This window comes from Erithacus rubecula, assembly GCF_903797595.1.
Source record: "Erithacus rubecula genome assembly, chromosome: 5".
In the NCBI taxonomy this organism is placed as follows: Eukaryota; Metazoa; Chordata; class Aves; order Passeriformes; family Muscicapidae; genus Erithacus; species Erithacus rubecula.
The window spans coordinates 59532340-59560222 of NC_136687.1; the positions used below are offsets into that span (position 1 = coordinate 59532340).

The following is a 27883-nucleotide window of genomic DNA, read 5'->3' on the forward strand; positions in this document are numbered from 1 at the left end:
TGCTGCAAAAATATGTTAATTAATGTGGGAGGAAGCTGGGTGCCATGGAGAAGGAAGCACAGAAACTCTCACCACTGTCACCCTTGTATGTAATGGAGAGTAGGAAATAAAATAAGCAAGGCCTGAGGCTGTATGTGGAATGATCAGGGCAGAAAGGAAGCACTGTAATCACAGAACAAGACATGGACCTGCTAAAAGAGAGTATGTGGTCATGCAGATAAAGGCAGGAGAACTTGTGCACAGAGCTGGGCACATTGCACCTGGAGAGGGATTTATTTTATTTGGAGAACTTGTAACTTCAGCATTTTCACTGTCTGGTTTTGGCCAAAAGGTGTGCATTTGGTCTGAATGCTGCTGCCTCATTTCCCAATGAGTGCTCACCACACTGCCGTCTTTAAAGGTCCTGTTGGTCTGCACTCTGTGTGTGTAAGTCACAGCATGCCCTTTTCCTTGCTTTCTGATGTATTCCCTGAACTCTTGTTATTTTCCAGTAAAAGGGATGCTACTTCAGCTCCAGCCCCACAGCCTCATCTCCTTTCTGACTACTAGTAATGTTCACAGTTAAGCACATCATCTTTGATAACTCCAACACTATGTATGTGCTGATGATGGATTAGTCTCTTCAGGGACTCACAATTTCTGAAACAAACCAGGTTCTTTGCATAGGGGTTCCTACTGTGCTCAGTATTTACTCTTTCCTTTTCAGAGGGTTGAGATCAGAATTGTTTAGTGAAATTAACCACTTATGATACATGCTCTTCTGTTCTGCTCAAGCTGTTTGAAAAAAATCAAATCCTCCCCCAAAGCTCTCAAGATTAAAAAGCTCTCATGTCAATTAGGTCAAATACCAACCTCATTATTTTAGTTCAAAGATTTCTAGGCTCAGTTTCTGCAGACAGAAACATTCTGCCTTCCCTTTAACGTGATGCCTGGATATTGTCGAGTGGTGGAGAGGAAGGTCACCGCAGTAAATTGAGACATGACAATGACAAAGCACCATCCTTACATCCCCTGGGTAAGTGTTCCAAAACTGCACCCTCTGCTTGGGGCTGACACCCTTCCTGCAACACCGAGATCCAAGAGTGTGATTCTGTGTGAGTTTTATGAATTAAATCCTTCAACACCATGAGGGGCGAGTCTTGTTTGTCCAACATTATTTCCTCCACAATAGAGTGACCCACCCGAGCGGGCCGGCGCTCTAGCGCACTCGGTACCGCGTGTGGGGCACACGCAGCACAGACTCCGCCCGCCATTTCCCTGAGGGGCGGGGCCAGGCCCCTCCCCCGGGCGCGTGCCGGAGGCGGGGCGTGGGGCGCGCGCGCCCCCGGTACCGCGGCTGCGCCGTGCCCGCGCCCGCCGCCGCCGCCGCCGCCGCCATGGACAGCGACGAGGAGACGCTGGAGGAGATCGTGGAGGGTGCGTGTGCCGCGGCTCGGCGAGCGGGGCGCGCCGGCGCCGGGCGCTGCCGCGGCGGCTGTGGGGGCGCGGGGCGGCGGCCGGAGCCGGAGCCGGGCGGCCGGGGTCGGGCGCAGCGCATGACATCAGTGGGCTTATGCAACGAGCGGGCCGGGGCCGCGCACGTGTTGGCTTCGGGGTTCGGGGCAGCCGCGGCCGCGCCGGCGCCGGGCGGGCGGCTCGGGTGCTTCCAGCCCCGCACCCGGCCGCGGGGATGGCGGCTGCTCGGCTCCGCTTGTCAAAAATAAGCCGCGGCCGCGGTTTCGTGCCGCCGCTGTGCCCCCGTGCGGGCGGTGGCCTCAGGCCGCGCTGCTTGGCCGGTGCCCGCTCCTCCCTCCCGCGGCGGCTGAGGGACATGGGCATGCTCGTCCCTGCAGCCGGGGCTGCGGCCACAGCAGGTGGGGAAGGGGAGAGAAAGAGCGGCTCCAAGAAGACATATCCATGGGCAGCAGGGCTGGATGAGACCCCTGAAGAGCTCTGAACCCATGGGTTTCATCCTTATGTCACACATAAAGTGGTCTGCTCCATCCTGGATCTGTTTGGCATCCCCACGGGTTAAGGAATCAAATCTTCAGAGCATCTTTTATTCAGCAGTGTATATGAATATACATTCATGTATGCTCATGTTTTTTCTGGGTGAGATAGAAGCAGGATGCTGTTTGGGGGTGAACAGGATTTTGCGTTTGCCCAAAGGAAGTTAGAAATGTAGAAATCGGCACTTTTATTTTTGTAAGGGGGAGTTTGGTTTGTTGTTGTTATCCCCCAGACATTCATCTGGCATCTTTGTGGCCAGAATCTTTTATTGATGATGCACGTTATATGTCATCTGTTAAGTAATAGTGATCCTGACCGTAAAGGGCTTTTATCTTTGATTTGTGTACATCAGTGGTTTCGGTAAGTGACTCCATTGTGAGCTAGCTCCTATTAGGGTAATTCCTTTTCTTGAAAAGTTCGTTGTCTGAGCTTAAGAGGAAATATTGGGAGATCCTTAATGAAGCAGCAAAAGTGAGGTTTTGCAGTAATTTAAAAATAGATTTAGGCGTTTTGGGTGTATTTTTGCAAATGGAGGAGAGTGGTGAGAAAGGAAGGTGGAACACACTGCTCCCCATGAAATAATGAGGATTTTTTCAGCTGACTTGATCTGAAACTGAATTAGAGCCAAAGGCATCAACCATACAAAAAAATAAGTTGTATTTACATTATGAGGCTTGAAATTGTGTTTTTTCCCATGTTATTAACCAAGAGAGACTATGTTTCTTATTTTGTTGCAGCGGTGGGGACATGGCTTTCTTTTTTATTTTTTTTAGTAAGGAGAAACTTCTAGCACATTAGAATAATTGGATTCTTTGTATTGTGGCTGAGATTAAGACCCTGTATAGAGGCCATTGGATCAAAGCTGACCATTTAAATCTCTGAGGTAGTTTGTATCCTACTGTGCAAAAGTCCTGACGTGTGTTCTCTCTACAAGCACGGCAGCTTTTGTGTTGGGCTTTACATTCCAGCAAAATCTTGACAAAGCTGAATAATCACAGAGAACAAAGTTTGGTCTAAAAGAGATGTCCACATCAGAAATGTTACTGACCTTTTAGTTAAATTCATCATTAATTTATTGGTTATTAATATTTAACCATTAATAATAATCGATTAAATTTAACTAAAACTTGTCCTTTCTACAAAAAGGGGTGTCATGACAATGGGAGGAGAAAAAGCTTTCCTTCTCTTTGGAAAGAGCAGCTTCTGTTGAAATTTTCAAAGTAATTAAAAGCTTTTAGTGATAGAGCTTTTTTTCCTTCTACACTTTGCTCTTTTTACTCTATTATTTCTCTCTTTGAATTTATAAGCAGTGCCTGATTGCTTTTACTGACTTCTTAAACTTTTAACTGTTTACAATGTGGTTTGGACTAGGATATGAAGTGAGAGCAGTGATGTGCAGGTGTGAGAGATACTTGGTGGAGCAGGCAAGGGAGGGATGAGGGATGAATTCAGATTCCTCACTGTTGCTTTCTCCTGTACACCTTTCTAGGTGCATTTCCTTACTCAAAAAAGTCTGCTCAGCTGGTTCTCTCTGTAAATCTGTAATCTGAAGTTTGTTTCTGCCTTTCCAGATGTGTGATGAACCTTTTCAGTTTAGGGCAGATTTGTTCAGGGAAGAGCTTGACCCAAAGCCTGAAGAAGTGGATGCATACACTGTCCCTCATCTCTAACAGGCTGTGCATGCATCACCAGGATACTGTGGGAATCAGAGATAATGTTTTAGTTGGAAGCATGGAAGAGCATAAATACAGGCTAGCTGTTATTTATGTGATAGTTTTCATGCAAAATTTATAGCTGGTAAAATGTCACTGTGGGAGCTGTAGCACTCAGGTGTGTCCCTGTGCTGAGAGCTGCCAGCTAAACCAGGCAATAACCATCATTAAAACATGTCTCTGTCATTTTCCTTTGGCTTTGAGGAGGCAGTTAGAGGTGCAGTAGGAGCCTTTTTATGCTTTAACTTTGTAGAGTTGGCCATTTATGTTCAGTAAAACACAAACCATGCAGGTGAGCGTCCAGGTGTGTTGTCTCTGCTTTCCCTCTGCAACAGCTGTAACAGGGAAAACTGATATGGCTAGGGGTGGGAACAGGATATAAAGTGAACACATCAGAAAGGCAGTGGAGAGCAGCATTTAAAATATTAAATACCAAGTTGACTGACAAGGCACAGCATTGTGGATATTGCACACTTTTATTTCTTTAAATTCCTGTGAAAACAGCTGTACAGTGGCAGACCCACATTATCACAAGGCATGTGTTTTTATCAAAAGAAAAACATCATTTATTATCTTGTTCTCATCAATACATACATGTTTTAGATAAAGAGTTACTATACTTTTGAAGATGAATATTAATACAAGTTAGAATAACATAAACCTTGTTTCTTTCAGAAACAGGTTTTGTTTATTATTCTCTTCTCTCGCCATTTCTCATTCCTTTTATTTTATTTTAAGCTGTGTGTTACACAAGTACCAACTTCAGTTCTACAGAATGTCTGATCACTGTTCCTAACAGCAATGTTCTGAGTTATTGTTTTGTACTGGGGAGCTACTGCATTTCAAGCAGCTACATAATGAGAGCAGGTTTAAAATCTTGTATAATAACTAATGTTTTCTGTTGCTCTTTGTTTGGATTTTATTTCAGGGCATCTAGATGATGATGGGCTGCCACATGGATTCTGTACAGTAACCTATTCATCAACAGACAGATTTGAAGGAAATTTTGTGCATGGAGAAAAGAATGGCCGTGGCAAATTCTTCTTTTTTGATGGAAGGTACACTCTGACTCTCTGATTGTTCTTCTGTATTCCTCCTTCTGCTTGTAGAGTGCAAAACTAATCAACATTGATTTTATACTGCTGAGTTTCTGGATGAGATTTCTCATTAAAAACTGTAGCTGAAAAGTTTGCTGCTGCTGTAGCCATTCCTGTGGTGACTTGGTGTGTAATGTGGTGCCTGTAGTTGTTTCCTGGAGGGAAAATGGTGTGAGCTCTTTTAGCACTGTAAGGTTATGAGCTGTTTAAAACTTACAAGCTATGGGAATTGGTCAAGACTATTGAAAACCATGCTGACAATGACTTGGACATCAAAGTTCATGACTTCAGGTGGATTTCTTTGCCTTACAGAGCTGCACAGAGAGTAAAACTGGAGAGTGCTCACTGTGCCAGCCCTCACACACAGACATAGGACCTTGACAGAGAGGCTTGACTTCTGCTTTGTCAGATTGTTTATCAGTTAAAGGACTGAGTTAAATACAGGTTTGTTAGCAACTCTAGTTAATCCTCTGCAAGTTGCTTGTGGCCTGATTTACTTTCAGAAAAGCCCCTATAATTTCCCTTCTTTTCCCTGGGAATTGTGACAGTGAAATCAGGCTAGTCTGTGTCCATGTTTTCTTCTCTGATCCTCATTATGCACACCTTATAAGTCTGGCCCCACCACCACTGCAGCATTCCTGTCTGCAGTTGCTCAGAAGTTCCTCCAAGGGAGCAGCAAATGTATAAAATGACACGATTCTTTAGGGTTTTGCAGCTGTTGGTGACACTCTGAATAGCAGCTGTTTTACTGACAGTTGTGCTGGGTGTACTCTTCCTGCTCAGCAAAAGTCTGAGCAGGAGCAGAGGTATTGTGCTCAGTGAGTCAGCTCCTTGTCTGTACTTGCCTTTGCATTTGCTTCATACTGGGGATTGTGGGTTTTTTTTTTCATGAGAAAGATAATATATTTATTCAGTTATGTAGAAAGTGATTTAGACCTCCAAGCTTGAATGAAGAAAAATCCTCACTGTTGTTGGAAATGGCCTTATTCAATCTTCTCTGAGTAACTGAAAATCAGTGCTGCCCAGCAGCTGAGTTCTCTAAAACAGTTCTGGTTTAAGTTATTAGACAGCATCTCAATGGACACATGTACATAATGTTTCTGTGCTGGTGGATGATCTCAGCAGAGTAGTTGTTGATTGTACAGTCAGAGGAACTGACCTGCAATTTTGTTTGTAGGGCTGCTCCTCCAAGTAATCCAGTGTACAGGCAGTATTTAGTGGGAAGAGTTAGGTTGCTGCTGAGCCTTTTCTGTACTGCTTAAGTGTTGCCAACTCTTCTCTGTTTGTTTGGGTTTTTTTTCCCCTCTCTCAATTTTCATAACTCTTAAGAAACTGGAATAGCTGGCTCTGATGACTTTAGGAACTAGCAGAATGAAAATATGTAAAAATAGTCTGCAGTGTGGTTTTGGAAAATGGGATATTTTCATTAACTATTATATATTTTAATTTAGTTAAAGCAGCCTTAACTGAGCAGTAGTTAATTGCTGAAGATGTCATTTATCTAGCTATGCCCAGCTAGCAAGACTAAGCTGATTTCTGAAATGGATGGTTCAGGATTCATGGCATGTTGTAAGAATGACCTGGCATAAAACAGGACATGCTGTTTCCATTAAGTGTGCCATGGGCAAGGCTGAGTGCTCATGAAGATGAGCAATAAATATCAAAAAAGTCTCAAAACAGGCTCTCCCTTTGCAGAATCCTGTGCAGTAGGCTCGCTGGTTTCAGCACTCGTGGGTGTGTTTCCCTGGCAGGCTGCTGAGCAAAGGCTGACAGCTGTACTGCTCTACCTCTGTTGTTGGGGAGCAGCTGAGTCCTGTCAGATACAGGACAGGCTGCAGAGTAAGCATTCTCATTTTGTGAGTGTTGGGGAATAGGACTGGCTGCCTTGTTTGGTCAAGGAAACTCTTCCCTTTACTGGAACAGCTGCCCCCTTCCTGTTGGTTATTTAAGGGAATGGAAACCTGGAATGAAATATCAGTTGTTTTTTAACTTCTCCCTCAAGGAAACACCACAAATCACAGCATATTCTGTAAGAGAGAGAAGTTTCACCTCTGGCATACTCCCTGTTTTGGATTGTGGACTTGAACTTTCCTTGGTGCCAGTGGTTCTGGGGTGTGCTTTGCAGAACACTTTGCACTATAAAGGCAGGCATGAGAGCCATGCTTGGCAGCTGCAGCTGCCCTTCTTCCCTAATTGGAAACTCTTGTAAACTGACATCTCCCAGAACACAGTGGATGACTATTATTTTCTTTTCAGGGAAAAAGTTTTCCATGTTCCCATAGAGAGGGAGCAAGAGATAAATGGATCAGTGTCTATTGATATTGACTTAATCCCTGGAAGGATGTTGGAGTAAGATTTGGAGTAATTTTTTCCCCCCAGTTCATATAACTGGTTTAATTTTTAGATAAGGAGTATCTTCAGTCCCTTCTAGGCATAGTGGATAATGGGAAGACAGTACACCAGATAAATCTTGACTTTGGTAGAGTTTATGTTGTCAGAAGTATGATCATCTAAGAAGCAAACAAGAGAAGTGCAGGCTAGTTCAGGGTTTGTATTAAAAAGGTTTTGCTTATGGAGGACACAGAAGCTACTTATTCATCTTTGTGCTGGTCAAGTCTTAGTTGCAATTATTGTGTCTGGCTGCAGACACCCTACCTTGAGAGCCTAAAAAAAGTGAAGTGAGGAGCAGGGTGGAAATCACTCTGAAACTGTGAACAGCATAAAAGTTTCTGAACCTGACTTTTTAGGTGAGCTGGAAGGAGATAGACTTCTTTTTTAAGGTGTCATCCTTTTGATTTCCTTTGATGAGATGGATATTTTGGTCACTGTTTGGAGATTAATACAAAAAGAGAAAACATAGGAGTTTGAGTTATAGTAAAAGAAAAGAATTCTTTCCAGGACTGAAGCACTGTTGTACATCAGCAATGCTGTAGCTTCAACTAGTGCAATTAAAGGTAACAAGGAAAGATTTTTGGTGGTTTTCATTACATAAACTGGGGGTGGCTGCTTCTTTTAAAGAGTAATCCTCCATGTGCATGTTATGTGTGTTGTCACTACAATGGAATTCAAACTAGTGATCTGTGATAAATTAGAGGGGAAAGTGGCATAGTTTATAGTTAAGTAAGAGCACTGGTTCCTGGTGGTTCCCTGTGCTGTAGTGCCATAACTATATGTGCAGCTGTGTAGCAACCTGGACCAAGAAATCCATTTGACTGAAAAACAAAATAGTTTTCCTGCATCTGGTGTACACTGAGGCTTTTACTGTAATGTGTTTTCCCATGGAAACCTCATCCATCTTGCCAAAGTTATGTAAAAACAGAACATGAAGCTTTAGAAATGAGAAAGTGAATTCTGAAAAAAAACCATTCCTTCCACAACTCTTGCAAAAATGTGGTAAAACATGTAATGTGCTCACAAGGCACTGAGCTTATACCTTAGATGTCTGCATCTGAAAAATAATTATGCAGTGAAAATAATGTGTGTGCTGACAGCTGGCTGTTAGCTAAGTGTGCTGAAGCAAAAGCTAAACAGGTTGTGTTCCCTTATGCTAATCCTAACATGAGAAAGAAATATCTGAATAGACCCTTTTATGGTGATGGTAAAGGGTTTGCAAGATAAAACTGAAATGGAATGTTTTTTTGTTTAAATCCAAGTGCAGCACTAGCTCTGTTTGACAGGCTGTGTTTGATTTTAAGAGAAATAACATGAAAAATGGTTGTTTTTAGCAGGGCCTGTACAAATGGCTGCTAAGTGTATTGCTGGGGAGCTGACACTGAACTGTAGCAGGTTTTAGTTTGTGTGTACAGCAGCTCAATTTCATCTCTCCAGAGACATGTCAGTGAAGGTCCACATGTAGCAGGTAGAACATCCTAAGGTGAGGGTAGCCTGCTATTCCAGCCTACAGAAAATGCCAAGCATGTGATGGAGATGAGTGCTGCTGTGCCCATGAAAGGATTGAGTTGTTTTCTGCCTTTGGAGCTCCATAGAAACAAGTTGCTGATTTTCACCTTGGCATTCCAGTGGAGGCTTTGAGCTCACCCCTGAGAGGTGAGCAGTTTCCCACTGCTGTTTTCTCTCTGTTCCTCAGCACCCTGGAGGGATACTACGTCGATGATGCCCTGCAGGGCCAGGGGATCTACACCTACGAGGACGGGGTGGTGCTTCACGGCACCTACGTGGACGGGGAGCTGAACGGGGCGGCGCAGGAGTACGACAGCGACGGGCGGCTGATATTCAAGGGCCAGTACAGGGACAACGTGCGCCACGGAGTCTGCTGGATCTATTACCCAGTATGTGGGGTTTGCTACTGACCCTGACCCTGCTCTGCAGTCAGGGACCTGGCTGTTCTCCCCACTGTCACCCAAAAATCAGCACGCACAGATCTGGTTAAAGATCCGGGCGTTCTGCTGTTGGATGATCCAACGCAAAGTTAAAAGGTTTTGGTGTGGAGTGTTTGCCCTGCACCATTTTCGTCTTCCAGGAAACCCAGTCCCTTGGAAGTGCATTTATGTATATTTTGTATGTAGTGTAGAAACAGGATGTCTAATAATGTATGCATTAGCTCTTTGGGAAGGCTGGACTCTAATGGTTTTGCCACTTTGTGGTGCTGGCTGCAGGTGAGGAGCATGGAAGCCATATCAGTTATTGCAACCTGCTGTTCTTATTAAAGTAGGAGGAGAGGCTTTGTCTCCACTTCTGCTGGATATGTTGTGAAATCTAGCTTTGCCCAACACATCAGATGTAACTGGTGTGAGAGCTGTACCTCTGAGTGGAGCTGTGGACAAGTGATTCTCTAATTAAGCAAGCCAGTATTTTATCTTTTTGAATTTTGATTTTCTTTTACAACCATGCTAGTTAAGGCAGTGACTGTTGTATAGTTTTTAGGGAGTTTTTGATACAAATTAAAAAAAATATGTATAATTCCTATTCAGCCTTACACAGCAGAGTTTAACCTTTCAATATTACCTTGTACCAAGATGGGGGGTAACATCTGCATGTAACTAAGCTGCTGGTCAAAACCCAGTCCAATTCTGTGCTACATATGGCACAAGCTTTAGTTGCAGATTGATTTCTAAATGCTTACCACCACTGGCTGTTCAATTTATTTACTGGTTTTCACTGTTGTCATTAAGCATGTATTAGGATCAGCACATGCTTGGTGTATGCTGCCAAAAGTTTTTCAGTCCTAGTGTATAAAATACACACAGCTGATCCTTCACTTCATGTATGTCCTGCTCCATCTTCCAGCTGGCAAAGTGTTGCTGTACCTTTTGGAAGTGGAACCAATTGTTTCCTCATGACTCTATGTGCACAGTTTTTTTCCCAGGCTTAAGGTCCACTGTTCCCTGTTACAACATGCTTGAAACTGTTTCATCCTTGGAGTTGAACAAAATGGTGTGTTTGAAATAGAGCCTGTGCACAGTGGTCTTGATATAAATCAGTTTGTTTCCACAACACACCTGCTGGTCTTGCTCCAGGTGTTATTTGGAGGTGCTTCCTTGTCTTTTTTGAAATAAATGCCTTAAGTGGTGTCTAGGTTTGAAAGACAGGAAGGCAGGAGCCTCCCTTAGAATATGAAAATATGACCCTCCTTCCCTCCTCAATATGGCAAAAACCACACGTGGTACAGTAAATTCACCATTTTCTAAGGTTTGTTGATTAGTATAACTGTCATATTGCCAAATTAAAAGGTTAATTGATTGGGTAATAATTCCTCAGGCTCTGCCCCACTGGAAGCAGTCCACAAGCTTCTTTTGCCCCACTTTTGTTAGGTCATGTCCAGACACTGCTTGGAAAACAGAACATTCTTGTAGTTGGTGCTTTTCTTGGAATAAGACTAAAGAATATTTTAGGAATGTGTTTAGAGGGTTAGCTCATTGTCCCTAAATGTAGGGGAAAAGGATAGGAGAAGGTAATAGAAATGACAGCCATGCATTTGCAATCTACAAAGCTACAAATGCTTGGAAAAGGTAAAAAGCTGAAGATCTTAGGCACCAAGGATAGTAAAGTATAACTAAATGCTTTGCCTTTTCTTTCTTGCCTGTGCTCTCAGGATGGAGGCAGCCTTGTGGGAGAAGTGAATGAAGATGGGGAGATGACTGGAGAGAAAATAGCCTATGTGTATCCTGATGGAAAGACTGCATATTCTGGAAGGTTCATAGATGGAGAAATGATAGAAGCAAAACTGGCAACTCTGACATCTGTTGAGGATGGGAAACCTCAGTTTGAAGTAGTACCAGGCAGTAAGTTCAGCTAACACACACTTGTGTTCCTTCCACCAGCCCTTTGCTGCAGAAAGCTTGGTTCCTGTGGTGTTCCTCACTGGAGCCTGGCTGTGGTGGCACAGGCTGTTAGTGAGGGGCCCTTTCTCCAAGTCCCAGAGTTGGGCAGAGGGGAAGGTGGGCTTTGTCCTGGGAGCAGATGGGAAGTGCCCCCTGTGTGGTCCTGCCCAGCTGCATTTCACAGCCCTTCTCTCACTCCTGTGCCCATGGGCACAGTCCTGCTCATCATTTGAAGAACATATGTATCACCTTTTTGTGTTACTACTGTTACTCTAGAATGTTGAGGGGAAGAAATAATCAAGAAGCATTGTCTCAGTTAAGGATTTTTACAAGTGCAGTTCTGTTTAATGCCTTTTTCTGGAAGTGTAACATTTTTTGCAGCCATTAAAATTTTATTTTTGAATGTCTTGATTAAGTTAAGGATTGCTTCCTCTCAGTACTACCAATTAGTTTATTTCCTTCGTTGATTTCTGATTTTTTTAGGCCCAGTGTACAGTTTTGACAAATCTACTTCATCCTGCATTTCTACAAATGCTCTTCTTCCTGATCCTTATGAATCAGAAAGGTAAACTCTTTTTTTCCTTCTCCCCATATTTCTTTGCTGTTATCTATTTAGGGTCTAGTTTTGCAAACCTTTTCTCATCTAAAACTTAAAAGATGTGTAAAGGTTTGTAAAATGGAATCCCTGTTTGTACCTCAGCTGTAGGCTCTTTCTGATGCTCTGAAATATCTAAATGAGTGATTAGTAAATTGCTTTCATTTGCATTGAGTGGTGCATCACCTTGAGAGCTCTTGCTCCTCAGTGCATGCACATTTCAGCAACCCCAGCTTGGTGGGGACTGCTGGAGTTCTGATGGGTTGTTGAGGCTGTTCCTGAATTGAATCCATTGTTGTGGAGCAATAGTAGATTTGCACTTAAAAAAAAAAAAAAAGAGAAAGATTTTCAAGTCAGCCCACACTTCCCACCAAATCTCAGTTTTGACAAAATAGGGAGAACATGTGGAAGAGAGGAAGGGAAGAAGTTCCATAAAGAGGTTTTGAATACTACTACTAATAATAACAACAATAATAATAATTAGGTTTTCTTGTTTTTATTGTTATTAGCTTTATTGTTGTACTGAAGTATCGGGCTTTGAAATTGAAAACTGAAACTGCAGCCAGTCACTAATTCCATGCCCTGTTTCTCTTGCAGGGTGTATGTGGATGTCTCTCTCATTTCCAGTGCTGGAGAAGGATTGTTTTCAAAAATAGCAGCAGAAGCCAGTACAGTGATGTCCTTCTATAACGGAGTGCGAATTACACACCAGGAGGTAAAGAAAAGAAAAAAGTCAGTCTGAATTTTCACTGCTCCTCCTGAAATTCACTTTTCATTGTAGGATCTAACACCCACTACCTTCCCACCTTTGATTTAACATGATGAAGTTTAATTGAAAGAAAGTGCATGCTCACCTATGTACAGATTTTAAAAGTGTGATTTTTTTTTTTAATGACGCACATCCATGAAAAGCTTTATTTGTATATATTTTGAATGTTGGATTTCAAACTGCTGACAAAGTTGACCCCTCCACACAGACATTGGATTTTTGCCTTGCAAACTAGGTAGACAGCAGAGACTGGGCCCTCAATGGAAATACAATATCCCTGGATGATGAAACTGTTATAGACGTGCCAGAGCCCTACAACCACGCTGCCAAGTACTGTGCCTCGCTGGGGCATAAGGCCAACCATTCCTTCACTCCTAACTGCACCTATGAGCCGTAAGTACAGCCCTGGGCTTCAGCTAGGAGCTGCAGCCTGGCCTCACAGGGGCTCCCTGGGCAGCTGGGTGAGGAGCAGAAGTGGGCTGGGAGTCAAGAGTTGAGGCACTGGAGGAGTTTCTGCTCACCTAGGCTGAGTTGGAAATGGGCTAGCACGATGGCTGCTTGATCTCTGTTGCGACTTACACCATGGAGTATGTTGAAGTTGGCAACTTGTTCATTTTGTCATCAACTTTATGAGTTGCTTCTTGACTGTAAAATGCATAATCACAGCTCTCTAAATCCTAGCTTGGCTAGAACTGTGCTGTAATTGCTGAACTGCCAATGCTTTGATAAATCAATTTTTTTGCTCACATTCTTAAATCTTTGCGGGATTGACTCAAGTCTGCTAATTCAGTATCAGATGCAGTATTGCTGTGAAGTGAGTGAATTCTGGAAGTGTAAAGGGGGCTGGCAGAGTGTGTGAATTGACAGCTGAGCCTAGCAAAGATGTTTTTTCCCTAGGTTTGTTCATCCTCGTTTTGGGCCCATCAAGTGTATCCGTACCATCAGGGCTGTGGAGAAGGATGAGGAATTGACAGTGGCTTATGGGTACGACCACAACCCTGTGGGGCAGAATGGGCCTGAAGCACCAGAGTGGTACCAGCTGGAACTGAAAGCTTTCCAGGCTGCCCAGCAAAAGTGACATGGCAGCACCTTCTCCGTTCAGCAAACTGAAACTTGGATCTATGCACTACCTTTATACTGAAAACTGGACAACCAGGGATTGTTCATGCTGTTGCATCATAACCTTGCATTCTGTGTTAAGAGATAAGTTCCTTGGATACTAACTAGGTTTGACTGTGTTACTCATAGCAGATTTAAAAATTAGCTAGCATTGCACCAGTCTTATCTGAAGAAATTATTTAATATTCTATACAAGATGTGGTATTCTTTGGTAGCTTCTGCTTTTGCACCATATGCAAAGATGCCAAAAGACTAGAAAGAAACTAAAATGAGTGTATCCGTTCACTTTTAGTCGGCAGACTTAGTGTTGCTCTCTATCTGCCTAGGCATTATTGTGCAACTGCATTTTGCATACATGCCACTTGTGATGATAACAGTAATATTTTGATATTCTCTAATAGTAGCATAATTTTGCCTTTTTAAACCTTTGATCTGAATCTTGCAATAGAGCAGTTTATTTATTAGCATATAGGAGGCTGGGTTTTAACTCCCCTTTCCTCTTGTCTGAACGTTGTTCTTTCTACAAATCCTCTTTTGCAGGAGAAATTCCTTTCTAACTAGTGGAAAGGCTTTTGTGTGTATGTGAGAGTGCTGTGTGTTGGTCTCTGTGGCTCTCTAAATAGTATAGCAACATGTCTAAACCTAATATTTATCTAGCCTGTACGGCTGGCTTATTTTGTTTAATTTATTATTATGACATGCAAATGAAGCTGTTCTTTGCATGAAGATTTTGTGAAAAGGATAAAACAGATTTGCTGTTGAAAGACTTCCAGAAGTACATGTTCTGGAAGGCAAGCACATTACTTGCATCAGTGTTCATGAGTTGGTTTGTGTATTTCACCTGTTCAAGTGGGCAGTTCTCAAGGCAAGAGATGCTTGGATCTCCCATGGATTCTCTGAAAGGAGGTGCATGTATCTGGGGGCAGACTGTAGTCCTTGGTGAAGGAGAGCTGTATCTTTTCTGTGTGTTCACTTGACAGAACAACATAGCCTTATAGCCATCTTTTAGTAGTTCTGGTTTATGACACAGCAAAATAATATAATATGAGGTATCAAAATAAGATTTTTTTTAAAGAAAAGAAAATATATTAAAAGATTGTTTTTGAAAGACAAACAATGAATGTAAAAACATCTCTCGTGGCTCATATTTATAGGCAGCAGTCAATCCATAGCTTTGTTGCAGCCAGCAGTGGGGGCCTTTGAATATTCATCTGCAGGGCTATGTTCTGGGGCTTTTCAGGGGTGGGGAAATTGTGTGGTTTTTCAGATGCTGTACCAGTCTTGCCTAATGCTGTATAAGAGAGAAATAATGTTTTGTCTTGGTCTGGGTACTGGAGCCTTTCTGGGACTCTGATGTTCTCTTTTGGGTTTAGCAGCTTAGGAGAAACACAAATGCATTTGCAACACTTTCTTTTAGATGTTTGTAGTTTAAAAAGTTTGTATATATGTAACATAAATGATTTGGGAATCAGACCTACCTTTCTATTGCAACACATTTTGGTTGCTTGTTTGGACTCCTGGAGGTGTCTGGCTGTCTGAGGAGCTGGGCAGGGAGAATGTGTTGGGTGCCTGCAAGGTAGAAGGATGAGGCTGCTGTTGTGTGCAGTCTGAGAATCCTTGCTTTGGTACCTGAGGAAAGTTAGGAATTACTCACAAGAACCTGGGGCTCTGGTTAGTCCCTGTGGCTGCTCACAAACATTTCCCATCACCTCACCATTTCAGTGTGCACAGAAGCTCCTCTGTGCACGTGCTGGGGCAGGGGACAGGCAGGCTCAGGGTTTTGTGACACTCTGTCTGATCTGCACATGAGCTGTGTCACCTCCCATCTCCTCGTGCTGGACACTCGGGCCACAGCTCCACGTCTCACCCACGGCACAGGTGACAGCTCAGGGACTCACCTGAGTGTGCAGAGAAACAACTAACCTCACAGGTGAGGGAGAGTTGGCAGAGGTCAGCCAGCTGCTCAGCTTCAGTAAATGATTCTCAAAAAATGCATGGCTTCATCTTTCCCTACCTGCCCATGTTACATGGGTCACAGCCACTTGCAGGAAAGCCACAGGTAGGGTGCTCTTATGTGTATTTTGGGGATTATCGTGCCAGGATCATGAAGTTGGCAAAGCTGAGGTTTGAGATTAGGTGCAGGAAAGAGCAGAGGGAAGATGTGACTGAACCCTGCTGGGAAAGGATGGTAACTCTTTCCACAATCTTGATAACCTGCTTTGGACTGTTGGCCTCTCTGTGCTCACTGGGGAATTGTGCTTCAAATGTTCTGATCTCTAGAGCTCCTTTGCCTTCATTTCTCTTCAGCCTCTGATTCCTCTGCTAATCTGTGTGGAGTTGCTTATGTTTTAATAGGTTTGTCAGTCTTCATATTGCCTGATTTTGAGATAAATAGAATACAGGTGCTCTTTGTGTATCAGGCTTGAAGATTGTATCCTAAAATAGGGAAATTCTAGGGTAAAAAAGACACCGAGGTGTCCTGTGGCTTCTCAAAAATTTGGTGAGAGTCAAGCAGATTCTTTTGTACATGTGTGTAGCCTAGTAGGTAGCATGCCACAGCTGTGGCTGTTGTCTCTGTTACCTCTGCTGTCCTCAGCTCTGTAGAATCTGTTGGTCCTTCTATAGCTCCCTTCTTTAGTGACCAACCTTCTGTAAAAGTTGTGATTACGGAGCTGCTGTGGCTTGATTCAGGACCAAGCCTTTTAACTCTTCTTTGTTTTCTCTCTCTTCCTGGTCTGTTAGAGTGGAGGTGGCAGGGATGGCTTTTGCCACTGGGTGGTGAAAGAGCTCATTGTGTCCTTCAGAGGTGTGAGTTGGCATCCCCTGGTTCAAACACAGGTTAGTTACAGAACTCCAAATAATGCCTTAACTTGGTCAGTGTGTTGCAGCTCACTTTCTGGGGCTCACTAGAGAGCAAGACCAGCTTCACAGAGCTCCTCATTGGTAGCGTGATGACATATCCATAGACACAAGACCCACACCCAGCCATGGTTTTCATTTGGGGCAGAGGAAGCATCACCTTGCACAGCAATCTTCTCGGGTCTGTAGGATGCAGCTGACCACTGGTGAATATGCAATAAGTAAAGAAGCTCCACTTCTTAGAGTCTGGCCAAAGACCTTTCCTGTCAGAACAGAGGGTGGGAGGAGAGCTGATGCCTGTCAGCTGAGCCTGAGTGAGAGGCTGGCTCTCAAGATACCCATTATGACTAAAGAACAGCATAGGGAAACCTGGAATTGCTGCATTTTTCAGGTACAGATCAGTTCCCAGCATCTGCCTGTGGTCTGCAGTGCTGCACGTGGCTTCTCTGTGTTGGGAGGGTTACTTGAGCTCCTTTGTGAGAAGCCTGTATTAGAGGCTGCTGATGGTTTCTCTAACAAAAAATAAAACCTGAAGTGGATCTTCAGGGGCAGAGTTTTGTCACCAAGAATAAAGAAGCTTTGTTTTCTGGAAGTGGTTTTTCTTGGAGACAGAGCCAGAAGAGTTGCAGCTGAGAGTCGCCTGCTGCTGGTGTCACTCTACTGGATGAGAAGGAACAGGAAAAGGGTTTAGGCTGTGGAGGGGATGTCAGAAGTTGAGTTTTACTTTTTGGGGATCCTGATTTTCTTTTAACAAACCTGAAAAGGCTTTGTTTTCCTTTTTTTAAAATAGTCATTTAAAAAATTTACCCTACATAAATACCTGTAAATCTTGACTGCTGGAAGTGTCAAAAGAAATACGTGGAAATGTATTTTCAGCTGTGAGAGCTTTTTGACTTTTTCCATAGTTGCCACAATTCCTTCTAGTATCTACTAGGATGGCCCATGCTGTTAATCAGGTGAAGCTCCTGGGGAGGTTTTGGGGGCTTTGGGAGGCCATGGGGTGAGGCTTCTCCTTGGCACAGCCTTTCTGGATGCACAAGTGTTGCACACAGATGGCAGTGGGATTTTTCCCAGGGGTCTTGTAGCATGTTGTTAGAAGCTAGAAGCAGCATGCTACAAGAAGCAAGAGCTCTGCTGGGGATTTCTCACCCTCTGTCAGGCACTGGAGGAGCAGAGTGGCCAATATATCCCATCTGGTAAGAGAAACTCAGAAATTATGGAAATTGCCACTCTTTTTTGTCCTTCCCAGCTGTCTGCCCTTGTCCTCCAGTCAAAGCAGTGCTCACCACTTGGGTTGTGCCAGGGGTGCAGGGGTGTTGCTTCTGTCCCAGAGAGCTCTGTGATTTGTGTCCTTCCACTCAGTTTGATGGGCTTTAGGAAAATGCTGCTGTTGTGATGAGGTAACATTTCACAGAGCCAAGTATTTGCTGCCTTGTTCTCCTGTGGCCCAGCAGAACTGATGGAGCTGTGGGTGCCTGAGGACTTCACCTCCAAGCACTTTAAAAAAAACCAAATTGCTTTGGAAACAATGGTTCTGAAGTATCTCCTTCCATGCTGGGGTGCTGCCTGTTCCTCACTTTGCACTGCTGTGTGCCAAGAGCATCCAAGTGAGGAAAGCAGGCGTGGGAGCAGCTTCATCTGTGAGTGAAATGGGCTTCACCTGCAGTGAACTTGTTCTTTTGCTTCATGTAATGGAAACAGGAGAAATGTATTTTTTGATAAAGAATTTCTAAGCAGTCTTATAAGGGATTTTTTTTTTTTTTTTTTAAGGAAAAAAGATGCAAGATTAAGTGCATGTTTACTTGCCCCAGATCAAAGGTTTTGAACACTAAGGTCACTCTTGAATGGACCCTCCTCTGCCTTTGGGCAGTGGAACTTCCTGCCCTTTTTCTCTTTACCATTTTACTGTAATTCTCTTTTTTTGCCCTAGGAGAAATATATGTACAAAAATGATAAGCAATTAAATGTTCAAGCCATAAAATCATGAGTGTGGGAAGACCCGCTTCACAGGTTTTAACATTTGTATGTAAAATGATGTTTGTATGAAATATTTTCATGGTTGAATGAATATTTAAACAAAAAAAAAAAAAAGTTCCAGTAAGATCTAAACCAGATTTAAAGGGATGTCTTTTTGTAAGATGCAAGTGTAATTGAATACCAGTAAGTAGATTTTTTTTTTTTTTTTTTTTTAGGGGGAGATGCAACAAATAATCCTTACAGTTACAAATGGTTGTTTCTGCTATTTGGGGAGGTGTTTATGCAGCATTACATGCAGCTGCCATAAATAATTGCAATAGCAAGGCTTGTCCCATTTTCAAGAAGTACCTCTCAGCTTTTTCTCTTCATGATATCCTACAAACACCCCATCCCTCCTTTCTGTAGATCCCCTTCTAGAAAACTTTTCCTACTGCAGCTGATTTAACTCTGAGCTATGAACCAGACTAAAATTGTGTATTACTTAACAGTTTCTGCTGGGCCTTCTGCTATTTTAATACTCTAGCCCATAATTACTGGGTGTCTCTGTTCTGAAGAACTAAGTGCTAAAGAATAATCTTTGGGGTAAGCTTATACACGTGTTAACAGTTAACCCCGGAGTGTTTAACTTGTGTACAGTACTTGATAGGTGTTTTACGACATTTGTACTCGAACTATGAGCCTTACTGAACATCTGTAAGTTTATTCATGACTTTTAAAAAATGGATAACTCTAAGAAAGATGTTTACATGAATGATGATTGCCCTTCCTTTTGATGTTATGAATGAGGTTTTTATAGTGTGTTTGGGCGTATGTGCAAGGAAGCAAGAAAAGTGTTTCTGGAGAAAAACAGACTTGACAAACATTTGTAATAAGTGAATTTTAAAGATTGCTTTAATTGCGCTATGGAGGCAATGCAAAAATAAAATATTCAACAGAAAACCACTGTCTCTCCTTGTTATTTGTGTGTCACAGTTTGGGGCATCCTCTGACCTCTCCCCCTGCCGTGTGTGCTGTGTGACCAGTTTTGGGTGATGCACAGCATGGGCCAGTGTGTGCCCGGGTAGCTAAGAAGGCCCTTGGCCTCTGCTCATGCTGTGTCTTTGGCACTCCCAAGCTCTTTTCTGTCCAACAGCACAGGTTCCTTTGCTCTTTCCAACAGAGGGTGGGAACCAGTGTGCCAGAGGGGAACGATCCTGTGCGTATCAGTCTGAAGAAACTGATCACAGAAGTCATTAATAGGGTTTCATGGTCTCTTACAACAAGGTTTAGATAGGAAGAGATCTTGGACATCTGGTTCTGCTCCCCCATTGCGGGCAGCAACACCTCCCACTAGACCAGGTCACTCAAAACCCCATCCAGCCTGGCTTTGATCACTTTCAGGATGGGGCATCCAACAGGACCTTTTTCCCTAACTCACAGTATCGTGTGAAGCGGCACTTACAGCTGCGGGGGGAAAAAAGAGGAAAAAAAAAAAAAAAACAAGAGAGAGAGAGAGGAAGGAGGGTTAATTGCGGCGGTGAAGGGCTGGGTGGAATTGCCGGTCCCGGCAGCCCGAGGTGCCGGGGCGGGGCGGGGCGGAGCAGCCCGTCCGTGCGCGGCTCCCGGCGCTCCGGCATCGCCGCATTCCCGGGACACGGAGCGGGAGCTGTCCCGGGGCGCTCCGGCCTCGCCGCATTCCCGGGACACGGAGCGGGAGCTGTCCCGGGGCGCTCCGGCCTCGCCGCATTCCCGGGACACGGAGCGGGAGCTGTCCCGGGGCGCTCCGGCATCGCCGCATTCCCGGGACACGGAGCGGGAGCTGTCCCGGCTGCCCGGGCCCGCTGCAGGTGAGGGCGCGGAGCTTCCCGGCCAAGGATCGGAACCGGGAAGCACGGGAGCGCAGGGGAGAGGAAGCCGGAGCCGCCCCTGGCGAGGGCGTGCCGTGGCCGGCAGCACACCGGGAATATGGGATCGGTGCTGGCTGCCCGAAGGGAGCTGCGCTTCCACACGGGGAGAGCCTGGGCACCGCCTGCGCGACCCCCGGGGCACAAGGAGCGCGCACTCCGCCCCACCAGTGCCGGGAATGCTGTCCCGGTCACTCCCAGGCATTTCCCTAATCCCACTTCCCTCCGGAGCAGTGAGCTCTGCGCTCCTGGTCCCGCACGCCCCCCGGGTTTGCTGGTGATCCTTCTGTTATAAATGAGAAACAAAACTCTCGATATTCGGCAAAATTAAGATTGCTTTATTTTATATAGACAGCGCTGGGGATGCATGGGGCCACTGCCCACTCCATGCTCCACCGAACTTCGGTTTGCAGCTCCCTTTTATAGCATGGTTTCCTTGTAGTCATCAATAATTGACATTTTTTGTTGTCATAATTTTGCCAGGTAAGCAGTGGTCGTCGGTGACATGAGTCTCTAGACAATTTGTCAAGTCCCATGGATAACCATCTGCTCTCGGTAGATAAGGGATGGCAGAAGTCGGGAAATCTGGTCTTAGGGATAGACTGCAATTGATTACACTAAGGCAGGACACCTGATTCTGCAGAATCTGTTGGGCTGTGTGAAATCCTTGTTTTTATTTAGAAACATAATGTTCCTAACAGGGGGATTTAAAACCAAATGATTTAATCATGTATTTTCCTTTCCTTAGTGTCACGCCTCATTTCATACCTAAGTATTCTGGTTTGTACAAACCCCAGCACTTTTGTGACTAACACGAATCTCTTCTCAATTACCACACTTCCCTTCCCTGCCCATCCTGTCCCTTCTCTCTCCTCCTAGGAGGGGCAGTTCCCACCCTGGCCAGGCTCCGTGCTCAGGGTTTATGCGGGAATTGGAGCCATGGATCGGTACCGATATTTCATCTTTAACCAGAGGAACATGGTCGTGCTGGGCATGTTCCAGATCGCCTTCAGCACCCTCTGTGTCACCTGTGGGTTCATCGATGGCTTTCTCAGAGCAGAGTCTCAGCTGGGCAAAACCAGAGCTCCAATTTGGGCTGGCATGGTAAGCCTGTACTTTATTTTCTGTGTTCTGTTTTGCAGCAGTTTTTGGGTTTTTTTCCCCCACTGTTGCCTTCTAGTGCTCATATCGGGGGTGGGAGGGAAGCCAGGATTTCTTGCCGGGTTTTCCCTTGTTTTATGCTTTGTTAGTTAATAAAAGTTTCTTATCATGATACAGGCAGAAGAGTAAAGCAGACTTTCCTCTGAAGGAACTAAATTAAATGCATTTCTGCTGGATGGTGTAGAAAATTATGCATAGTGACAATTGACAGGGTCTGGGGATTTTTTTTTTTTGCAGAGAGGCCACCAAAGATTAGGAGGGGACCACCTCATCCTCTGTTCAGGTAGATGAACATGTGGGTGATGGTCTCTGTCCCACAGCACAGTGTCCCTAATTTTGGTGCTGCAGTGAGGAGTGGGCAGGAGGTGTCCCTGCTCCACATTCAGCACCCTGATTTACCCTGCTGAGCCATGCTGCAAGGAAATTACACTGAAGAGCTCTCTCTGGGGCACAGCCTGCTTTCATTAGGATGTTTCTTTCCCCTACAAGATGCATATGGACTTGGGAAAGCAATGTGCATTTTTAACACCTTAAATCAGGCTTATTCAATCAGTTTCACTATTTTACCCTGCCCATAAAGCTCTGCTCTGGTAGCAAGGCTGTAGCAGGTGGGCCTTGTCACCCATGTCCTGCCCCCAGGAGATGCTGCAGAGGAAAACAAGAAATGAGCAATTCTCTGCCCATTTCTGATGCAGCAACTGCTCTGATCCAAGCCTTGAAAACGCGGGCTTTTCATTACTCTGTAGCAATTTATCTCCCGAATCTGATACTTGTTTCCCAAGCTGGCAACTCCTTTTGTGCCCTGCAGGTGATGGGAATCCCAGGGGTCCTGGCTTTGTTCTCCTCGCAGAGGAAGAATCCAGTTCTTGTAAGCAGGAGGGGCAATGGGTGTTTGTGTGTCTGGGGCAGGGACAAAATGTTGGGGCAGTCAAAAACACTTTGAGGAGAGAATTGAGCTGACTGGTGCTGCTGCAGGATTAAGAGCTTATTTCTTTGAGTTATCATCACAAAAGCAGCTGTGACCACAAGCAAGAGGAGGATGCAGTGTTACCTTGCTTTCTGCTGCAGCAGACAGGCACTGGGCCTAATGAAAGGCTAAAATCTGTAAAAACTTCATATCACTGCTTTCCTTTTGGTGGTCCTTCATGTTGTTAAGCACTATGTATACTAAAAGATGAAATGAGTTTAAGAGATTTGCATTTCCTGGACAGGTTTCTCCAGCTGTGTAAACTCCAAGGGAAGATACTGTATGTAAATAAGAGATCTCTATGACAAAGTCTTTAGGTAGCACCTCTGATTAATATTCAGGATTCAGTAGCTCAGAAACTCAATATTATGAAAAACTCTACTACTCTGTGTTTGGAAGTGACTGTTGCTTTTGGGGACATTTAGCATTATGGTAGGTCCAAGGCTGTCTGTACTGCTTGTATGTGCCAAAGGACAGCTTTAATTCCTGCTCCCCTTCTTTTTCTCACTAAAATTCTCTGTCTGTCTAGGTGAATGTACTGATAGCTGCTTCCATAATCTCTTGTGTTGCCATCCTCATTGTAATAGTTTATAGCTCCATCACACTGAGCTATGGTGAAGAGGAGGAGCTGAGTTCTGCCCCAGTCCATGTTATCCATACTGTAAGTATTGATGTCATGATTATTACTGGGGAACATGACACCCTTGATCTGCAAACAGAGCCAGATGTGGCTTGCAAACAGAACCAGGCTGTCAGGAGGGGTGACAGTAGGTCAGGTTGGCTGCTTTTGCTTCTCAGTGCAAAGGGGTGGTGTGGGCTGAGCCATGAAAAAATGCTGGTGCTGCTCAAGGAAAGGTGCTGAGGGTGTCCCTGGCCTCGTTTGAGACAGAGGTTGCAAGACTCAAATCTTTTCAGCAAGCAGCTCAGGTGGCAAAATTACAGCAGGTACAGGTCAGTGGTTAAACCTGGTGTGATTTCAAGTGTATCCCCCCAGTAAAACTGGAGAGAAGAAAGGATGCCCTTTTGTATCTCTAATCTACCAGCAATGCTTACTGTGGGGGTGAAAGCATTCCAGATAGATGGAGCTGCTCATTAATTGCAGGACAAATCAAAATGTCAGGCTGCTGAAAGGTGCAGTGCAGCAAGACAATGTTTCCCATATTCTGTGTGAAGAGCAGCCATTCCTTGGGTTTTTACTCATTGTCAAAGCCATTTCAAATAGCTTTATTTCACACCCAATGCCACTGCAGAGCATCTCACATTTAATCAGCACTGCTTGCTCTGTTTGAGGTTCACACTTGGTTTGTTTTTCAGAACACAGAAAACCCTTAAATAGCACTGACTATGAATCAATCTCCTATCATGCAATCAGCGTTCTTGCAGTCACCAGATTATTTTTTGGTGGGGAGTGTCACTTTGTGAACATGGCTTTACCATCTCCTGTTGTGTTTGCAGAGGGTCATACTCAGTAAGGTTGTCAAGGGTGCTAACATAGCCATGCTGGCTGCATCCATCTGCAGTGCCTCCCTTGTGCTGGCCATGGCTTACCTGGGCTGCCGGAGTCTGCCCCGATGCTCCTGCTATGACAGTGTCACTGGGATGGTGAGTGAGCAGCCAGGGCACAGGTTTGGTGCTACTCAGTGTGCCTGGCAGGGGAAAACAGGGAGGAGGTGTGTTTTAATCCTGTCAACCCAGTCTCAGCTCCTACCTCAGTCATGCTGGGCTAATTTGAAGAAATTAAATGAGATATTAGAAGGAGTTTATATTTCTTATATTTTTTTCCTTTTGCTATCTCACTCTTATTTACAGTCTCATAACACATCTAATATAAATTATCTCTATTTTCCAAACCATTTGTGCTGAAGCTGTGGCCTTGCTTCCCATAAATTCCTACTACCCTCAAAAACTCTTCTCTTTAAGCCAGCAGTTGCTTCTGGTGCAGCATTGCAAAGACTTACTGATGCTTACAGACTAGGACTTCAAATTCAGTAATAAAAGTGTTTCTTGTGCTGTGTGTGAAGTGTGGGGGTGCTGACATTTGTAATTTATTCCTCATTCATAAGGACTCTGCCTCAACTGATGGCATCTCTGCTAAGTGAGCTCAGTAAATAAATCAATACTAACTACTTCTCTACTAGGACAATTCTGATGCTGTGTTATTGAGTAAATAAATAAATACCAATTACTTCTCTTATTGGGGCAATTCTGATGCTGTGTTATTAAACATGTACATCCAGCCATGTGGTTTGGTAAGGAATTAAAGGGTGCAGGCCACAAGGCAGCTTTCCTGACTAAAGACACTGAGTGGGTAACATGAGGCTGCTTTAAACTTTCAAACTAAAATGTGTTAGGAGGAGTGGCCTGCACAGACTTCTAAAATAAGTTCAGGTGTATCTTCTTGAACAAATTCCCAGGTGAGGTATTTGATGGTGCTGTTTTTTTCATAGGAATGGTTGCAGCCTAGTGAGGACCAAAGTCAGGCTGTGGAAATGGTTTGTGCTGTACAAAGTGAGTAACTCTTGCCTCCATGTATCTGGATGTTCACCAGGGATGAGGAAGGAGCATTCTCAGTAAGGTTTACATCCCAGGCCAAAATCCTGATAACCAAAAGGAAGTCAGGATTTTGTGCAAATATGTGTCTATATTGTGTTTAATGGTTTTCTCTCCTCACACAGGCCCTGGGGGGAGAATTTTCACAGACCGGTTTCCAGCCCGGGATGCAGATGCAGAAGAAGACACAGCCAAACCTCCACCATATATCAGAATGGCTTGAAAAAGTGGCTGAGCATTTTGTTCAAATGTGGCAAAAAAGATGCAAGGAGTTCTTAAACTTTAAAGATGGTTATGTACTTTTCCTTGGCCATTTGAAAAAAACACACACACAGTGATTGGCCAACACTGAGCAGAGATCACAGTGCAGAGGGAAAGATCTGCAGGTGATTTTGAACTTTCAGACTTTGTACACTGAAAATACCTCATTGCCTCTGGAAAGTGAAAACATTTTTTCCTCTGGTTTTTGTACTTAAATCATATCTTATTTCACTAGAATTCATCGTGCTTAGGCATTTAAATATTAAATAAAATTCCTTTTTCTTCAACTACTGTCTTGATTTCTCCCTCTTACTGCATGAATTATTTGGATGATAAGGAAGGTTGCACTTCATCCTTGAGCTTCAGAGTGTTTTCCTTTTTTTTGGGGCAAGTGAAATTTTTTATATGAAGCCTTAATAATGCCATTCAGATACCTCTGTCAAATTGTGGCTTCTGTGGGCTGTACATGTGTCAGTACAATTAGTTTTAGCACTGAGGTGGAGCTATGGAGTGTGGCAGGAACTGGAGCTGCAGTAGCTCCTCTTATGAAGTAACTTGAATACTCTAAATTCAGTTTTCCTATTTCTACATTGTAGATTGAAAGTTTAAAAGAAATCCTTATTTTAGGGCCCATTTTGCTAGAATTTATTACAAATCTAGACCAAGAGGTTTTGTATTTTCTGTTGGTTCTCTAGACCAAGGTACTACAGCTCTCAGCCAGGTTCTGTCACCTCCTCAAGTACCTGGAATTCCCATATGTACTTTGTGTTTCATTTTTAGGTGACTGTCAGGTGTTTATCTTGCCAGCAGGGAGTGGTAGATAACTTATCCCATGATACAGATTAACACAGCATTTGAACAGGGCCTGGAAAATAAGTTCCCATCTTGAGAAAGTGGGTAGTGGGATAAGTCATGCCCACCATGAGGCATTCCTGTAACTCCAGGAGTGATCTCATATAAAATTGCTGCTTCTCTAATTGCAGCAATAAGCTGCTTTTCATGGTGCCAAGAGAGGAGTTGTTCTTGATTTATTTTTTTTTTCTCTGAAGACTGAAATTCTTTTCATAGTGCTGGTAAAGGGACTGCAATACCTAAATGGCTTTAAAGTAAAGAAGGTGGGTTTAGATTAAGAAATTCTTTGCTGTGAGGGTGGTGAGACACTGGCACAGATTTCCCAGAGAAACTTTGGATGTCCCATCCCTGAAAGCTCAAGGCCAGGCAGGGTGGGGCTCTGAGCAGCCTGGTCTAGTGGAAGCTGTCCCTGCCCATGGCAGGAGGGCAGGATTAGGTGATTTTTAAGCTCACTTCCAGACAATTCTTTGCCTCTGTGATGATGAAAAGGTTACACAGCTTTTTTTGTAACCTTGAACAGAGAAATACTCAGAGCCACATATTGAGGAAGTCCCAGTGAACTCTGGCACTCCTTCGTGTGCAAGATGCTTGCCAAGTGTGTCTGTTACTGACTGTAACCATAAAAATTATTAATGTCTGGAAATATCTCAGGTGAAGAGAGCAGCTCTAACCACCAGGCTCCCTCCACAGCCTTCTTCATGTCACATATTGCTTTCTCCACTGCCCAGCTTCAGCCAGGGAAGCTGTCCCCACCTTTGGGTGCTTAACTTGGACCTGCAGGTCCTACTCTGGCAACTACAGCCTCAACTCTGTGCCACAGTAGCCAAATTATTCCTGGCTTTGGCTCTGAATGCCTTCACTACCTTTCCTGCAGAGCCACAGAGTGGTTGAGTTTGGAAGGGACCTCTGGGGAGCACCCCCTCCTCTGCCAAACAAAACACAGCTGGTGTCTTGTTCATTTTGAGGTGCTAATGTTTGAATTGCTTTAATACATTAATTCCAACGTTGTGATTCAAAATGCTGTGCTTTTTCCTCTGAAAGAGTGCCTGTCAGCAGGCATCAAAGCACAGAGTGTGACTGCTCTCCCTGTCCTCAGATGTCCTGGCACAACTCCATCTGCCAGGAAATGCTGGGGAGTTTCTTCTTGATTAACACAAACTGCTGTTCTTGTACATGAAAAGAAAGCCAGACTCCCTCAGGGGGTGTTGGGCTCACTGATAGCTGAAAGCAGCACAGCTCTGGTTAGTCTAAAACAGATTTTAGCACTGCTGAAATGCACTCTGCATCATTTCTGGGTGGGAGCTGTGGTCCCATCCAGAAGTGCCCTTCCAGAGTGACATTCTGAGCATAATTCAGCAGCATTTGACTGCTGGTTGAAGAGGGAACTCTGCTCTGCTGTTTCCATGGCTCAGGCAGGTAATTCCTGGGATGAGGGTGGCTGCTGCAGGTCAGGTGCTGCTGGCACAGCTCTGGGGCACAAGCCAAGTACCAGCCAGCCTTTGATCAGTGGCAGGCGTGGCAGGGACTCTTCTGGCTGTGAAACAGCTTTAGCAGCACACATCAAAGTCTTGGGGTGTGAGAGAGAATTAGGCTCTCTGCTACTTCTGAATAAAAATGTGTGCAATTGATTTATCAGCAGCTGTAAGCTGGTTTATTTTTTACACACTCCTTCCAGTGGTACAACCATTGCAGATCACTCACAGACACAGTATTTCAGCAGCTCTTTCTACAAAAGTGGGTTTTTTCTAGAAAAATGTCTGCTGCAGCATGGAAATTCCTGGAAACTCATTATCAGTTTAATGTTACTCCTC

The 27883-nt window shown here is 44.2% G+C and overlaps 2 protein-coding genes across 4 annotated transcripts; both read left to right on the forward strand.

Annotated features, from left to right (window-relative positions):
• Positions 1–1299: 1299 nt before the first annotated feature.
• Positions 1300–19337, forward strand: SETD7 (SET domain containing 7, histone lysine methyltransferase). Its single transcript, XM_079306309.1, has 8 exons — positions 1300–1416; positions 4630–4759; positions 8886–9087; positions 10851–11040; positions 11563–11644; positions 12272–12389; positions 12679–12836; positions 13341–19337. The coding sequence occupies exons 1-8, from the start codon at positions 1377–1379 to the stop codon at positions 13519–13521; spliced, it is 1101 nt and encodes a 366-aa protein (XP_079162435.1). The 5' UTR covers positions 1300–1376; the 3' UTR covers positions 13522–19337.
• A 1866-nt stretch (positions 19338–21203) lies between these two features.
• On the forward strand, positions 21204–25507 carry LOC306802741 (uncharacterized protein). 3 transcript variants are annotated; one of them, XR_013774449.1, is made up of 6 exons: positions 21204–21385; positions 22251–22310; positions 22939–23070; positions 23865–24011; positions 24857–24979; positions 25085–25184. XR_013774449.1 is itself a non-coding variant. In XM_079307273.1 (6 exons), the coding sequence occupies exons 1-6, from the start codon at positions 21221–21223 to the stop codon at positions 25180–25182; spliced, it is 663 nt and encodes a 220-aa protein (XP_079163399.1). In that variant the 5' UTR covers positions 21204–21220; the 3' UTR covers positions 25183–25311. The 3 variants fall into 3 exon arrangements, 2 of the variants coding, with proteins under 2 accessions (XP_079163399.1, XP_079163398.1); XM_079307273.1 differs by having other exon boundaries at positions 24857–24917; positions 25085–25311; XM_079307272.1 differs by lacking the exon at positions 24857–24979 and having other exon boundaries at positions 25085–25507.
• The last annotated feature ends 2376 nt before the right edge of the window (positions 25508–27883 follow it).